The sequence below is a fragment of the Condylostylus longicornis genome, unplaced genomic scaffold (assembly GCF_029603195.1).
Source record: "Condylostylus longicornis isolate FDR11 unplaced genomic scaffold, ASM2960319v2 ptg000022l, whole genome shotgun sequence".
Lineage (NCBI taxonomy): Eukaryota > Metazoa > Arthropoda > Insecta > Diptera > Dolichopodidae > Condylostylus > Condylostylus longicornis.
The window spans coordinates 2,308,207-2,326,215 of NW_026577991.1; the positions used below are offsets into that span (position 1 = coordinate 2,308,207).

Here is an 18,009-nt window from a genome sequence, read left to right on the forward strand (position 1 = left end):
TTTTCATCGTAAAATTTTTAAAAAGCCTTCCATTCGTTCGAAATTCCTTATTTTATTATTTTATTTAAATTAGAATTAAAATTTTAACTTTAAATACTTTTGTTTCAAATTTTTAAAAAACATCAACGCCTTCTTCGTCAATTAGAGTAAGTATTTCAAATATAAATTTAATTTGCACATATGTCAGTGACAAAAGTCAGCCGCTCAAATTTTTCAAAACTGGCAGCACTCGCTTAAAATGGAGTAAAATTAATAATGGCGACTGCACTGTCTATTTTCTTGTAAATATTAAAAGATTAAACTTTTTTTTAAAAAAAAAAGTAGTGAGAAAAACTTATCAAATACAAAAAGTGCATTAAAGATATATCTAAAAATATTGTATAATATCAATTAAAAATTAAAAGAATATATAAAAAGTTAAGAATCGCCAAATAAAAAATAAAAATGCTTAAATATAATGAAAACGAAAAGTGAAGAAACTATGGCGGGGATGGCTAGTGTGTGTTGTTTACTTGAAAATCGAAATTTTTTATTTTATGTACTGAAATATCAAAACATTTTAGCAACTTAATGTTATATTTAGATCGTATTTATCTGTAATTGTAATGTAATAATGTAAAAATAATTGAAATTGATTTATTTAATTTGTTTTATAGAAAAAAGTTTGATTCGAAAATTTGCGGATCCAAGGAATTTATTGACAAAAAATTTCGTATCACAATTCTTTCACCATACATACAATTCTTTCTGGTGTGCACTTCTGCTGCGTGCAGAAGGCAGGAGTGTGTTATTTTTTTTTTTTTTGCAAGTATACAAAAGTGGGCAGGACATTTTAAAAGTAAATTACTTTAAAAAATTAATGTAATATTTAAATTTTGAAACGGAAAGAGTTAATTTCGTTTAGTGATTATTTGAGCAAAGCATTTTTCACATCGAGGATATATACCCGATGTCAAGAAGAAGTATAAGCGAAAACATTCATTGTTTGAGAATGTAGTAGAAAATATATTGTACGAAATATCCACAAATGAATAATTAAAGCTCACACAGCTATACTAGGTACATAACAGGTATAAAATTAAAGTGCGAAAAAAAAGAAAATTAGAAAATTCGTAATATTCAATTATTAAGGAATCCTTTTGCAGATATTCCATTAAGAATTTTAATTAGTTCCCCATTTAATAAAAGGTTTTGACAGGAAAACTGAAGATAAAAAAACATCAAAATAGAAAATAAAAACAATTTTTGTGTCAAAATTTTTGCCAAAGTTTCTTTTTGGTGTCGCACATAATAACTAAATTTGATGTTATTGATTATAAAACAGAAATAAAAAAAACTAACGAAAAAACAATCAAAAAATATAAACATGAGAAAACCGCATATACTAAATTTTTATAATTATATACGCTAAATGAAAATTAAATGCCTTTAATAAACATCAAACTTAAATAGATAGCAAATAATTTCAAAAATAATTATTGAAGTAGTTTTTGACCAAGATTTGTCGAAGACTCCTTTCTACATGAATTTAATAGCAATTTTCAAAACTACAAATAAAAATAAAAACCATAACTTATGTTTTATAAATAAGAAATGTCACAAAGAGGTAAGAGAGGAAATCGTTTGGAGAGCGATTCATCAATAATACAACAACCACCAGTTAAGCGTCGCAAAGGACGACCTACTAACAGCAATAGCTATAATAATGGCAGTGGTGGTAGTAACGGTAATGGTAGCAGCAACAATGGTGGTAGTACCGTGTCAAATGCCATTCAAAATACATTTTATGATGGTGCAAATGTTGATACTTACAATTTTGATAAAGTTTCATCACATATCGGTGCTACAAACGTTTCTGGACCAACAGGTGCATGCCCTGTTGTGTCGGCATCTAATTTTGTTGTACCATCAACATCTAAAGCGCAAGGATCTGGCGGTGGCACTGGTGGTGGATCATCATCTTCCACACAATGGCATGCACGTGCAATTGGTGATTTAAAGTCATCAAGTATATATAATCGAAGCAGTTCAGAAGCGCCAGCTGAATTGTTTAGGTAAGTAAAGGAATACTTTTGTTGTAGAAATAATATAGTATGATACTATTTTGTTAATTAGTAATTGGATAAACATTTTACTCATACATAAATTAAATAACTTTACAGGAAAGATCTCATTAGTGCAATGAAACTACCAGATTCAGAGCCACTGTCACACGATGAATACTGGTTAATTACCGACCAATGGAAACAAGAATGGGAAAAGGGAGTTCAAGTTCCAGTGAATCCAGATTCATTGCCAGAACCAAGTGTAAAGTACATACCAGATTATTCACTGATTGTACCACAGAACCATGATTTTAGACCGTAAGTTTTGTAAAAATTTATTTGTTAGTATTTCATTTTATTTAGTTGATTATCAATCAAATATTTCGTAATAATAATACAAAACTTTAATTTCTGTATAGACCAAAAAATAAATATGTTCGCATCACAAAAGATGACAGTTTCTCACCGGAATTACACTATTTATCAAATGTTCCAGCAAGAGCTGAGTCAGTATGTTCTTATGATCTTGATCAAACTGATGAATGTTGGTTACAAATAGTTAATAAAGAACGAATTCTTTCCGGGGCTGAGCCAATATTAGACAGTCAGTTTGAAAGGGTTGTGGAAGAGTTAGAGGTAAATAAAAATAAAAATTTAGCTTTGATTAGATATGTTATAATAGACAAATAACAATTACTTAATAACTTAAAAAAAATAAAGATGCGTTGCTGGGATAAAATCCATGCGATAATGAAAACTGAAGAGGGTCTTGGAATCGAATATGATGAAAATGTTATATGTGATGTTTGTCGATCTCCCGATTCTGAGGAGGCGAATGAAATGGTTTTCTGTGATAATTGCAACATATGTGTACATCAGGCATGTTATGGCATCACAACTATTCCATCAGGTATAAGGGAGACCAATTAACAAAATATTTTCAATTTATTAATTTTAATTACTTGCTTCCAGGCCAATGGCTGTGTAGAACGTGTAATATGGGTAAGAAGCCTGAATGTGTTCTTTGTCCCAACAAAGGTGGTGCCATGAAATCAACAAAATCTGGGAAAAAATGGGCCCACGTTTCATGTGCACTATGGATACCTGAAGTTAGTATTGGATGTGTTGATCGCATGGAGCCAATAACGAAAATTTCAAGCATTCCACAAAGCCGATGGGCTTTATTATGTGTATTATGTCGAGAAAGAGTCGGAGCTTGTATACAATGTTCAGTAAAAACATGTAAGACAGCTTACCACGTAACGTGTGCTTTTCAACATGGCTTAGAAATGCGTGCCATTATTGAGGAAGGTAACGCAGAAGATGGTGTCAAATTACGATCTTATTGTCTGAAACATAGTGTAGGAAAAGGTAAGAAAGACAATAAAAATAATACGAATAATGGTGTAAGTGCTAACGGTTCTGAAACCGAAGACGATGATTGTCGGCGGAGCAGAAAGGTTCGTAAAGATATGACAACTGAGGAAAGAAATCAAGTTAGAGCACAAAGATTACAGGTAATTTAACTATATTCAAGAAAGTGTTGTACCTTGTAAAGTATTATTTTTTTTTAAATTGTGTTATTATAATTTACAATCATTATATACTATTAAAACGAAACCTTTCAGGAAGTTGAAGCTGAATTTGATAAACATGTTAATGTAAAAGATATTAGCTGTCACGTTCATGATATTGATCAAGACGCGATAACATATATTTATTACTACTGGATATTAAAGCGAAAACAAAATTATAATAGAGCCTTAATACCAGCTAAATCAGAGGACGTTGAAATACTCTCTAATAAACAAGACGAAGAAGAAGCCGAACAACGTCGCAAAGTCGTTCATTTGCGGCAAGATTTGGAACGTGTTAGAAATCTTTGTTATATGGTAAACAGACGAGAAAAATTATCACGATCATATTTCAAAACTAGTGAACAAATTTTCTATAAACAAACAGCAATTTTATCTACACTTTTAAATAAGGATAGCAGTAATACTAATAATATGATTAGTAATAATAGTAATAATGTTAATAGTGTTAATAGTAATCAAAATCAATCAGGTAATAATATTAGTAATAATAATAGTAATAATGTTAATAACGTCAATAATGCTAATAATAGTAATAATAATGATAATAATAACAATGATAACAATAACAGTAATAACAATATTAATAATAATATGAGTAATAATGCTCTTAATGACAGTAATATTAGTAATAACAACAATATTAGTATGAATAATGTTAATCTAAATAATAGTTATAATGTCTCTTCTGATGAATCTTTTATAAATGCGGTGTTGCATGCTAATAATGGTCCATCTGCTTATGATAAATTTTATTCAAGTGATGTCAATGTATTTGGCGATCCACCAAATTCCCAATATAGTTTAGAAGATATTCTTACAACTTTAGTAAGTCGAATTGATACATCTGTAAGTAGCTTAAAAAATACTCATAATTCCGATAACAAAAAAGTTGGTAAAGGTAATAATAGTATTAGTACTGCAAATGCAGTTAATTCAGGTATCAGTAGTAGTATTGGCAAAGCTAATAGAACTACTGCGTTAGGTATTAGTGATAGTAATGATGAATTGACAACAGCCAAGGGCAATAAATGCCGAGTAGGTAAAATGCCATATAAAAAATTGCAACTCAATGGAATGACAGATAGGAAGAAACGTTCTTCTGTTTTGTCAGCCAACAAAGGTGAAACACCTTCAGCTGTTGATTGTATTTATAGTAGTGATACTAGTAGTAGCGATAGTAGTTCGTCTAATTCAGATGATTCCGACGGTAGTAGTAGCAGCTCTGGAAGTTCATCCTCAACTACCAGCTCTGTACCTTCTCCCGAAAAGGATGTTATAAGCAATAGTAATAAAAAGACAACCATAACAACGGCAACACAGCGACCTAATAGAATTACCAATAGAAGTGCTAGTAAAAATTTAACAAATTGCAATAAGAAACAAACCTATGCTAGAACACAATCACAGAAACAACAACAAAAACGTAATAATAAGAAACAAGACTCAACAATTGTTGGTTCCAGTGAAGATGAGCAAAATATTTTAGAGCCAAATAAAAAGAAAGTCACTACTAATAAATCTAACAATAAGAAAATAACTGAAATTGCAGAACCTGCATCTAACTCAAAGAAAAATCTCCTATTACAGCAAATGGAGAAGGAATTTGCTAAAGATTATCAGAGTGATTCCAGTAATGAAAGTGAAGAGCTTTTGCCAATTAAAAATAGAACAAGTGCCCCAACAACAGGTGCAGATACCCGTAGTAAAACTGTTAATAAAAAAGTGCCAATATATTCGGATACAGACTCAGAAGAATCAAGTTCAGATGATGATGATAGTGACGACTCAAGTCAACGAGATAGTTCAAAAGGTGATAATGATAGAAGCAGCGCTAGTGATGCTACTTCAATTTCTGATAAAGAAAAAGAAGTTGATAACACTGTGACAGATCCACAACACCAAATGTTTAGAACAAAAGCTGCTATGAAAGAATTCAATTTGCAATCGGCTGCTGCAAATAAAATAATTAAACCAAATTCAATTGAACCTAAATTAAATAGGAAAACTGTTTCCGAAAAGAATAAGAGCAACATGCATTTATCTTCCTCAGATTTAAATAGTTCCATTGAAATTAGCTCATCTCCAACTAAGTCATTAAACAAGGCATCAAAACCTTCTTCAATTAATCAATCACAAAAAATGAAAAATGAAAAAGAAAAATCATTTGTAAATACGAAGGAACCAAATAAAAAGCCTTCAAGAGAACAAAGTAGAAAATCAAATACTAAAACAGTCAAACAACACTCAAACTCAACATCAAAACCACAACATACAGAAACCAAAATTAACCAAATATCTAAAACACCTAAGAATTTTCCAACCGACTTACTCGTTGTACCTCAAAGACAAGCGGCTAAGAAAGCATCGGAAAACATGCGTTCCAATAATGTTTATTCAGCTATGGCTATAGCGTCTAGTGCTGTTGGAGGTAGAAAAGATTCGAGAGACTCAAGGTTTGATGAAAAAGAAACTATTTCTGACAGGGTACCTCCTTTACCTTCACCGGTCAATAGTATAAAAACTGTTAAAGATCAAATTAGCGAATCTAGTGCTGCTAAAGATAAAGAAAATAAAGAAGAAAATGAAAGTAAAAAATTGTTTGAGAAAGAATTAAAGGATAAAATTAGTAAGGAAAAATCTGATATATCTATCGCAAAAGAAAGAGATAAAAGGAATGAGATTAGGGAAAGAACATCCAAACGTGGTCGGCCACCAAAAACCACAAAAGATGAAGTAGTCAAAGAAACCCAAAGCTCTTCAAAAGAAAATTCTCATACCAGAGATCAAGTTCAAAAAGAAAAATCTTCAACGAAAATCTTACCAAAATCAAGGCCTCCCAGTCCTGAACCTATTAAGACTTCTAGTTTAGTTGGTGAAAAAGAAAATTCGAAAGAAAACCTAAAAGATAAAACTGCAGGTAAAAATGTTTTAGCAAATGACTTGAGTAATTTAATGGCAGCCTTTGTACCTCAACGCCAAGCTGCAAAAAAGGCTGCGGAGCATATAAAAAGTGGCTTAAGCAAGCCCATAGCCACACCTGCAGATTTAGAAAAAGAGGCTGTCGAGCTTAAAGATAAGGAATCAAATACAAGATTGTCTTCCTCAACTCCTATTGGTTTGCTACCTAACGAAAAACCTTCTAAAGGTACAACAGAGGTCAGTAACGAAAAACAAACATCTTCAACAAGATCCACAACAACAGCATTAAGTAAGCCAATTACTAAAGAGAGTAGAACTTCAAGACGGTCCATAGCTGTTGTTAAAGCTGAAACCAAAGTCGAAAAAGAACAACCAATGCCAGTTAAGAAAACAAGACGTCAAAATTCTTCGAAGTCTGAATCAACTTCAGATTCTAGTTCTGTCAATTCGGATGATTCAGATAACGATTTAAGTAGTAGTAGTTCAGCAAGTTCTAGCTCTGAAGATGATAGAAGTGTGAAGAGGCGAAAAGAAGTAGTTATTAAAGAAAAGGAAAAAGAGAAAGAAAAAGAGAAAGAAAACGTAGCCAACATTAGAAATGTAAGAAGAAGATCAACATTTCAGCCAAGTACGCCACCAACAAAAATTTTGCCACCAAGACGAAAGAGCATGTTTATGGATGATCGTACGCCTATTGAAAATAAAGTTCCTGTTCCACCTTTAAAATCAACCGTTGTATCAGAAAAAGACAATCGTAGTTTAGTAAAGAATTTGGAAAAGAGTTCTTCTGAATTAGTTAAAATGTCACACGCTGAAAGTGAAAATCAAAATAAGAGCGAAATTTCAAAAGAAAACGCTATAAGTTTTGCAAATAAACATTTAGAAAATTCAAATCGTGATGTTAGTAATGATGATAAGATTGATATACCTATAGAAAATCTTATGATAAGTGATAATAAAGAAAATAATAATACCAAAATAATTGAATCCCAAGAGAAAACTAAAAACGAAATTTCTAATGAATATTCTGAAAAAATTATACCTCAAACTGATAATCTGATCTTAGATTCAGTGATGTCAAGTAATGCAAATAGTGAAGATAAAAGTAAATTACAAGAAATTACGAATTTAGAACAAATTGAAAAAATCGATGATTTAACTAAAACGGAAAAAGATGATGTAATCCAATCAACTAAAAGTAATGCCCAAAATGCGTTGCAACAAACTGACGAAAAAGAAGAAACAAAATCTATATTAAATTCTGATTTAAATAACCAAAACATTACGGAAAAATGCAAGGAACCAAGAGAGATTTTACGAGATAACGACTTACATTCACCTAAGCCAAAAGAAAACGAAGTTCCTTGTTTATCGCCTCAACATGAAAACCAAAACGAATCATCGCCATCTGAAGACGAACTTAAAACGCCAATGTCACCAATAATTGAAATACCGCCAACGCCAAGGCTTCCAGTACCAACTGAATTAGATCCACATCCATCCAATTTGACTGTGGAAAACATGGATATTGAAGAAATTGATAATGGAAAAATAATCGTTAACGATAGTATTATAGAAATGACTAAAAAGTATTCAGCTATGGAAAAAGAAATGGAATTAATGAAAGAGAAACCCGCAACACCTACTTCCATTCTAGATCTCAAAGAAAATAATAAGGTAATAAATGAAAAGTGGCCAATAACAAATTCTGAAATCATTGAAGTAATCGATTCATCTGAATCAGCCCAAAGTATAAAAAGTATTACTGGCACATCTAATAAAACCGATGATAACCTTAAAGAAATCCCTGAAATCGATGATATTGAGCCTACTAATAATTTTAATTCATTTGTTCGTCGAAAATCAATTGACCGTGAAGATTTGTATGCCATTGACGAAGATAATTTAAATTTCGGTGAAGATAATCAAAGCGGCATCAAGAAAACAACATTTGCTGAAGAAGATTTCGTCAATACAACTTCGGGTAATGAAAATATTGAAAATACTTTGAATAATAAAACTGTCGAAGCAGTTCTTAATAATGACACAGGATGTGTTACTAAACACAAAATACGAGAAAATGCCTTTGAATTGTCTGATTCACAAAATAAATTTTCAGAAAATATATTTGATGCTGATTTAATTGAATTACCACCACCAACTCCATCTATTTTCAGTGATGAAAACGTTGAGAATTTGATCGTTTCTTCTGTTAATAAAGAAGAAGATAATGCAAGGGAAACAATGAATCTAGTAGAAAAATTGCGACAACAAAAGAACAAGCGAGCAGCTGGAAATAAGGCTATGGGGGCAGATATGCAGTCGGAATTGACTTCAACAGTGGATACCATGGTGTGTAATACGAATTTAAATAATCAAAATAACGCACAAAAAGAAGATAATAATATGCAACAGCATAATTTTCAATTACCATTGGATCAAATTCATAAACATCCGGATCCTAATACTATTGTACCTAATCGAAAAGATACTCTACCGTCTTCATTACCACAATCGTCTGAATTCCCGTCGGACATATATAATAGTTTTCAGAATAATAACTCAAATAACAACCAAAATCAAACACAAAATGTTACAAGTAATATGGTTCTTAACAATCAAATTTCAATGACTCCCTTTTGTGGAGGAACCCCAGATCAGAATAATTTCCAGAAAAGTGTTGAGCAATCGCCTATTAATCCGTCTCCTATTGGTCCACATACACCAATGGGTCCATCCCCTTTAAGTACTCAAGGAGCTCAAACACCATTAGGATCTCACACTCCATTAGGCCCACAAACTCCAATGGGACCACAAACCCCTCACAGTCAACACACGCCTCAAACACCTTTAGGACCACATACGCCACATACACCACATACACCGCACGGCCCCTCGCCTCATGGTCCTCACACTCCCATGGGACCATCTCCTTTAGGGCCACATACTCCTCAAACTCCGCTAAATCCACCATCAACACCGTCTTCTATAATTTGTCCATCATCTCAAGATCAGCAGCACAGCATCATATCACCTAATGCCAGGTCTGACAAGAGTCGCCAACAGCAACATTCGAATCAACGGAACAAGAACTTGTCCGATACTCCAAATGAGTGTTTTGACAGTTTATCAACCTCTACATTTTTCAAAAATCGAGATTTTGTCGATATGCACCAGCAAATTACAAAAGACTCAACCTCATTACGCTCTATTTCAAGCATTAACAATACTGATAAAGAACATAATAGATCTTTACCTGATTGTGAGTATGATGATTCAAGTAGAATGCAGTCACCATTTAATATGCACCCTCAAAATATTTGGAATGAAAATAATTTAATACAAACTAGAAGGTCAGTATCAACATCCCCAAGTTCAATTTCAGAATCGAATGATGGAACTGAGCAAAATAAACTTATTAGTCGAGATATTTCTTGCAATAAACCACAACAAGCAAACGTACTGCAATCTGCGTTGTGTAATCAACAAGCTGTTGAAAACAACTTGGTGAAAGCTCAGCCAAATTTTTCAAGTGCATTGCAGCAACAGGCTCATTTTGATATGACTCAACCATATCAAATTCCACCACAAAATCAGCAGCCATCTTCTATGTCCATGAACGGGCCAGATATCATGGCACCATATAATTACCAGGAAACTAATCAGTTTAATGATAATTCTGTGAGTATGTATCCATCGCATCCATCCCAGCAACAACCGCAACCACAACAATTGAATAATCAAATGGCTGCTTTCACATCACCAGGAAGTGTGAATAATCCAAATATATTTTCTCAACAAATGAGGCAATATACGCCACCTAATACAAATCAAAATGCCGCGCCATCGATATTTGGTGCACCAACAAATGTTGTAGGAAATTCTTCTAATCATTTGCACCCAAAGCAACAGCCGCAAAATATGCTCACATCTCCTCCCGTCCACATAGATTCAACTTCTCCATTCCATATGAATCAACAGTCCTGTGTTGTAGCTAATGCGTCAACTAGTCAAAATAATACTGGAGCAAATGCGTTTACGTCATCAAGCGCAAATATGGTTTTAAATGCTGCTCTTGTTTCCACTCAATCATTACTATCGCAAAATCAGCAACAAGCACAACAACAGTCTAATTATGTTGGTCTTTCTGCTAATATGGGATCTTTAGTTAATCATATATCACAAAATTCAATGCTCAATAGTTGTGACCAGAACAAATCTAATATTAGTCCTATGGGGCCGGTTATTGGTCATCAATCGCCAACCAAACCCCCTTCACGAAATAGTTGTAATACCGCCGGACGTCATTTCACGCAAAATCAAATTAAATCGCCACAAATGCATCGTAGTCCAGGCAAAAGTCCACGTCAAATGGAGCTTTTAAATAAAAATAATTCAAGTAATGTTACTAACAAACAAATGAAACAAATGGGCCAGGATATGGACCGCCCTACTGAACGAGTAAGAAAGCCTAGAGGAAGAGGTACAGGAGCAGGACGACCAAGAGGACGAGGACGTGGCCGTGGTAATAACTCCAATAGATTACTGCCAGTACCACCGCAAATTCCTCATGCTCTTGTACACGAATTTGAAGGTCCATTAGTAGGATCAATACAGAATAATTTGGCTGGAACCGTTTACGACTTAGATTTTGATGAAGATTTCCGTAGTAATGTTGAAAATTCAATTAAATCCTTGCGTGATAGAAGACGTTCATTTGACTGTAGAAATCAGAACCAAGTAAATAACAATCAGGATTCGATGAAATTTAATAGCCCAGCTTTTGGCAATAAAATTAGAAACTCAGTTAATACTCGATTATTACCAGAACTGAAACCTCAACCATCAAATCAGACATCTTCAATTGATAGCGCGCTTAGCACAACTTCATCATTACATATACACCCAGTTCTTCCAGGTCCAGTTGACATGAGAACATACAATTCTGGTTTCGAAAGTCATAACACATTGTCTTCCAGTCAAGATAGTTACAATAGTAGTCATAATTTGTTAAGAGAATTTGCTACAGGCACTGCTGATCATCCTTTGCCCGAAATAGATGAAGAGGATGAAAAAGAATTCCAATCAGCTTTGAGAGCTAGCACAACTGTTAAAATTAAACCTTCTTCTCCTCAATTGCATCGGCAGCATTTACAAGAACAAAATGTCCATGAGCAACATTTACAAGAACAACATTTACAAGATCGACGTTTGCAAGATATGCAGTTGCAGTTGCAAGGAAGACAATTAGAAGACCAACAATTGCAAGAACGGCAGTTACAAGATCGCTTACTGCAAGAGCGTCTTCATAAAGAACAGGAAGAAAAAGAAAAACAAAAGGAAGCAGAAGCTGAAGATCGACGACAAAAAGAAAGGCAACGACGAGAAGATGAGGAAAAAAGATTATTGCAACAAGATCAGCAGTCGCTCAGTAATGCTAGTACTGCAGATAATCCAACTCCCACGCCTATGGTATCAAACACATTGTCTACGGTTTCTTCCGATTTACAAATTTCTATGGAAACTACTTCTGAAGAAATATCGATCGATTCAGATACAATGACTGTTAAACAGTCTTTGTCTGATTCTAGAAATCAGCTCAAATTGAAAATCAAAGGACCATTAGCACATGCAGTCAGCTATAATTCGTCATCCATATCTTCCAGTCATACCCAAGCAGTGCAATCACAATCTGAATCGTTGCCGATAAATCAACCATCAATGACAAGCTCTGGATCTGGGGGTGGAAGTATTCGCAGAATGCGCAAAAAAGAACTTTTACGGCAATATGTATTCCAGGATATGAATCAAGAAGATTCTGTAGGATTACCAGGAACCGCAGATAACACTTTATCGTTTGGTTTAGATCAATCAAAAATCGAACTCCCAAAACAATCAAATGATTCTATTTTGTCATCCTTAATAGCAAGCAAAGATGATGAAAGTCTCAAAAGTCGTAAAAAGACACCTGGTTGTGGAAGGGAATTACGTCAACTAGAAACAAAGAATTATGATTTGGAACAACGATCATCAGAAAGAAGGCGAAGTAGCGCTTGTTCATCAGGAAGCAACAGTGACTTAAATATCAAAAATTCTACAAAACGTCGAAGTAAAAGTAAACAATCAGATGGTATCGTTCCAAATCCTGTTAGTGGTGTTTCAAATGAGCTTATTGACCACCACGTAGTAGAAGAGCATGATGCACCTTTGAAAATTAAAATCCGCAATAATGCTGTGGAGCCAGCGACCTCATTTCCTCCAAAGAAACGTAGAATTTCTGCATCTAATTTCTCAGTTCCTAGTTTTGAAATGTTAAAACGAGATAGCATGATGTTTAGAAAACAAGTAATGGCATCGTATGGGGATCCGGAGGATAATCCACAACTTGTACAGAAAGTTAAATCCCATAAAGTGAAAAATAAGGATAAAGACCGTGATAGAGAAAAGAAGAAAAAGCATAAGGATAAGGATAAGGAAAAATATCATCAGCATCACTATCACCATCACCAGTTTCAAGAACACCATTTGCACCAGCAGACACACGATGAAATTGAAGTTAAACAAACCATGCCTACGAAACTTATTATCAAGCTTAAACGTAGAGCCGATGATGATCAATTATCACTCGGTGGCACTACCACTGATGGGAATGAAAGTACCACTTTTTCAGTGCGTTCAGCTTCTCCATTGCCAAGCTGCAGCAGTAATAACAGTCAAATGGGTGATATAAATAAAGGTCATATGACATCAACTTCAGGCAGTGGCAGCGGTATTGGTGGATTAAAATTAAAAATTAGTAAAAAATCAGATGGTTATGTGATTGGCGATGAAATGTATTCAAAAAGTAGTAGTAATAAAGATAGTTATAAATACGGTAGTACAAATCCAGCAAAAAAATCAAAATCAAGTACAAAATCAAGTTCCAGTAAAAATAGAAGCAGTAGCACAAATTCATCAAAATCTTCGTCATCATCAATGTTACAAATCACAAACGAAAATAGTAATAGTTGTCCAATAAATAATAAAAACGAGTTAATTGATAATAAAAAAATTCCGGTTGTAGTTTTAACGCAAACTCCAATACCTGCAAGCGCTGTTGCTAAATTACATTATAGTAGATCAAGAAGTCATAGTCGTACAAGTACCCCAGATTCAATACGTAGTTCCGCAAGTTTAATTTCATCATCAGCAGCGGGAACAGCTACAATACCATTTAATAGTGCTAATGATAATATGGATGATAATGGTAATAATGATGATATTATAGGTGGTGATGATGGCATAAGTATTGGTGGACGAAGCCGAGATTTTAATATTGGTAGTGAAAATAATAATGGTGCAATAATTAATTCCCTAACATCAACGCCTATTGATAAAAATTTTATTGAACCAAGCAATGATAGTAGAAGTCATATGAATTTAGAAGATAGTAATAATAGCACAAATTCTATGAATCAACCATTACTTATAAATAAAAATAATGATTTATCAGCATCAATAATAGATAATACAAATATTAATTTAAATTTAACATCAACAATAAATTCAACAACAACAGCAGAACAACAGCAACAATTTACATCATCAATAACAACAACAACAACGACATCAATAACAATGCTAGAAACAACATCAGTTATTAGAGAAAATACAAATATAACTGGTGGTAATATAAATAATTCAATATTAAACTCCGACAACAATAATTCTAATAATTTAATTTCAAATACAACATTAGGCTTATCAAATAATGATAATATCCTTCCCTTCAATAAAGACTGTGAGATTAGATGATAATAAATTTAAGTTGGGATTTTATTTAAATAGCAAATCTTATAAAGAATATAAAAATAACCATAACTAGTTAAATATAGAATATCTTTCGACATTTTAATTTAAAGATTTTAAAACAATTTAAGATATAGGGTAAACTGGGAACCAAATGTTTTTTCCAACTATTATATTTTTTTTTTTTTTTTAATAATATTTGAAAGTTTGAATTATTTTTTTTTTCTACATCAAATATTTATAATATTACATGTAAGGTGCGGAAATCTTTAGAAAAACTTTTCATCAAATTTTAATAATATATAGAAATTAAAAATAAATACCTTTAATTAAAGGCTCAACATTCTTATTAAAAATTTCATAATATTTTATATTGGTCATATTTTTCATAATATTGGTTATATTAAAACTTAGTACATGTATATACAAAATTTTCTCTATGAAATAAACTTACAATATTTATTAATTTTAATAATTTTATTTATTATTTAGATATGTAATTTTTTTAAAATGTATTTGCATATTTTAAAAACCTTTCTTTTTTAAAGTTTCATTTACTTTAAAAATCAAGAAACTAAAAAAAGTTGTTAAAATAAATATTCAAAGATTTTAGGATATGTGCTCTAAAAATTTTATAAATAATTTTTAAATATGAATTTATTGTAATGAATAAATTAATTTACATTTGAATGGAAATTTTAATTATTAAGTTTTTATTTTTAAATATTAAAAATAGTGTACTTAAATTTTTTTTTTGTTTTGTATCAGTTCATTTCTATTTCGTTAAATCCATAACAAATATTTTTTACAATTTCAAATTATTTATTTTTTATTATATATGTTAATTTAAGTAAGAGAATAGTTACAATATTTAATTCATTTCTTTCCAAAATAGAAAGTCTTAATAAATTTCATTAAGTTAAAAGGAAAATAGTAACAAAATATTGAACTAAATTTTGTATGTATTTTTCACTAGTAAAACAAATTAATATTTTATTTCAATTTATCTTATAAATACATAATATTGAATTCAATATATTGGAAAATTTTTCATTAAAACAGCAAAAATATTTCATTTAAAATTAAATATAAAATGAATATGAAATCATTTTTTAAAATGAAGATTTATTGAAAATTAATCAGAAAATCTAAGATAATAAACTATGAAGGAATTAAAAAAAATTATCATTTATTCAAAAAAAAAAAAAATTCCAGAATTTTTATGGTTTATACATTTTTAACTCAAAATTTACTAAAAATATAATTTTTTATATAGAAAAAATACTCTTGAAAAAAGTAAATGAAAAATTAAAGAAGGGCGCTATTTAAATTTATGTAAAATGCATATTATTTACCTTTATAAATATATGTAACTTTATTTTATAAGGAATTTATTTGTTATCATAAAATTTATGATTTAAAAAATTTTTATATTTTTTTACTCACTTGTTTTTTTCTAAATTTTTCAATAACAAAAACATGAATTTCAAAGAGGTCCTTATTCACATTTCATTTTATATTTTGTATGTAATAATATTGTAAGCGTAAAATCATTTTAATTTTTTTATTTATTTTATATGAAGTTTCAAAAGAGAAAAATTTAAGTAAGATAACAAAAATAAATTAAGTAGATAAATTAAAATGAAATTAAATTATAAACTTTTTAAAAATGTTACTATAAAACTTTTTATTAAAGTAAAATGATCGAAAAAAAAAAAAATTTAAAAATAAGAACAAAAACAAAAAATATAAAATCGTAAAAAGAATCATCGGAGAGACCAATAAAAAAATAATTCATTAATATTATTATAAAATATATACGTATATACATATATATATATAGAAATAATAATTTAATAAAATAAACACAACAAAATTGTTCTAAAATAAACTAAAATTTAAGACTTAAATGTGAAAAATAAATTAAAAAAGAAGAAAAGAAGAAAATTAAATTTACTGAATATTAAAAAAAAAGTATGAAAATTAAGACAAATAAAAATATCATTAGTGTTGGTTCATTTTGTTTTTTTCATTTAGTTTTTCTGTTAAACAAAAAATTCAAATTAAATTAAATTAAAACAAAAATAAATTAAAAAAAAAATTCAAAATAAGTAAAAATTTTGTTTAAAAAAAAAAATAAAACATCTGAGATGTAAAAACTCAAAAAAAAAATGTATTATTTTCAAATTTGAAAAATTTTATTAATGGGCATTGTAGATTTTATTAAAAAACCAATAAATTATGGCGTATAAAATAAATAAAATAAAAGCGATTTATGATGGTGTAAAAAAATGAGATGATGCAATAAATTTCATAGAAATCAATTGATAACATTTTTATATAATATATATTATATATATATATATATATATATATAAGTTCCAAAAATATTTTGTTTATATAAATAATAAATAATAAAAATTGAGTTGAATCTAAAATATATATTTATTTTTCATATATAAATTTATAAATTTATTTTAATTAATTGAAAATTCAAAAATTATAATTCTTAAATTTGTATTTGGTTTATTTTAACTATTAATTATTTCAATTATATTAAATTTTTATTTTTTTTATGTTTCAGTAATGTTTAAATTTTATATATTTTTGGTTTCCGTCCCCTTAAATACTTAAAACATAATAATATTTTGATAATGATTTTTCAATATTTTATTATAATTGATAATGTTAATTTCATAGTTGATAAAAAATAATATTGTAAAATGAAAGTTTTAATATTTAATGTTTTTATTTGTCAATATTTAATTGTCTTTTTATTAAATTGATTTCATTATCAATATATTAAAATAATATAGTAAAAAAATTTTTTGTATTGTAAATTAATTATGATAAAATTGTCGTTAAGAATAGTCCGACTAGAATAAAAAAAATATATTTTCAATAGCTTTTATTTTCTATTTATTATTTTTAAAATACAAAATGGTTTTCTGTATTCAAATTTTCTTTGAGCATTAAAAAAAAAATTTTGATATTCACTTCTTTTTTATTTTTTTAAATTCATAAGAAAGTTATTTTTTAATAATTTTTTTTTTTGTTTTCAAAATTAAAGCTGCGGGATCAGCGTTTTTTTTTTTGTTTTTTTTTTTTTATAAATTTGTATCTTATATATATTATATTGAATATATATACATATATATATATATATATATATAAATATTATATAATTGTACACACGCATATATCATTTTTGTAATTTGTAAAATTTTTGTAATCGTCCAATTATGAATATTTCAATTAATTAAAATAAATTTTAAATTTTTATTTTTTTTTTTCTCTCTATATAAAAATAAATATATATTTAAAAATATTAAAATGAAATGAAAACAACTTTTTGTATTATTTATAATTCAAAATAATTTATATAAACAAAACAAAAAAAATAAAATATTTAATAAGCGAATGTTCATACGAAGAGTTCAAAGATACAAAAGTAAAAGAAATTTAAATAAAATCTGGAAATTATGCATATTAAAAAAATACTTATATACATATAAATGTATGTCATGTTTATATTTTAGTTACATACATAAATATGTATTTAACATATTATTTGTTTAGAATGGAAAGGTATTGTAATTGTCAATTAAAAACAAAAAAAAAATTATTATATAAAACTAAAAAAAAAATGCAAAAAAAAA

The 18,009-nt window shown here is 29.5% G+C and overlaps 1 protein-coding gene across 4 annotated transcripts; it reads left to right on the top strand.

The window, feature by feature from the left end:
* The first annotated feature begins 265 nt into the window (after positions 1–265).
* On the top strand, positions 266–14,787 carry LOC129606972 (PHD finger protein rhinoceros). Of its 4 annotated transcripts, none has more exons than XM_055517631.1 (7): positions 266–2,054; positions 2,163–2,363; positions 2,465–2,681; positions 2,766–2,955; positions 3,018–3,416; positions 3,480–3,562; positions 3,674–14,787. In XM_055517631.1, exons 1-7 carry the CDS (start codon positions 1,594–1,596, stop codon positions 14,354–14,356), a joined length of 12,234 nt encoding a protein of 4,077 aa, XP_055373606.1. In that variant the 5' UTR covers positions 266–1,593; the 3' UTR covers positions 14,357–14,787. The 4 variants fall into 4 exon arrangements, with proteins under 4 accessions (XP_055373606.1, XP_055373604.1, XP_055373603.1 ...); XM_055517629.1 differs by having other exon boundaries at positions 266–838; positions 905–2,054; positions 3,018–3,562; XM_055517628.1 differs by having other exon boundaries at positions 266–596; positions 657–2,054; positions 3,018–3,562.
* The last annotated feature ends 3,222 nt before the right edge of the window (positions 14,788–18,009 follow it).

What these genes read in the sequence shown, in the direction of transcription:
- LOC129606972 (XM_055517629.1), top strand. Translation starts at nt 1,594, where the DNA reads ATGTCACAAAGAGGTAAGAGAGGAAATCGTTTGGAGAGCGATTCATCA. An exon ending in GGGTTGTGGAAGAGTTAGAG is followed by an intron (nt 2,682 to 2,765) that starts GTAAATAAAAAT and finishes AAAAAAATAAAG; the next exon opens with ATGCGTTGCTGGGATAAAAT. An exon ending in TTAGAGCACAAAGATTACAG is followed by an intron (nt 3,563 to 3,673) that starts GTAATTTAACTA and finishes GAAACCTTTCAG; the next exon opens with GAAGTTGAAGCTGAATTTGA.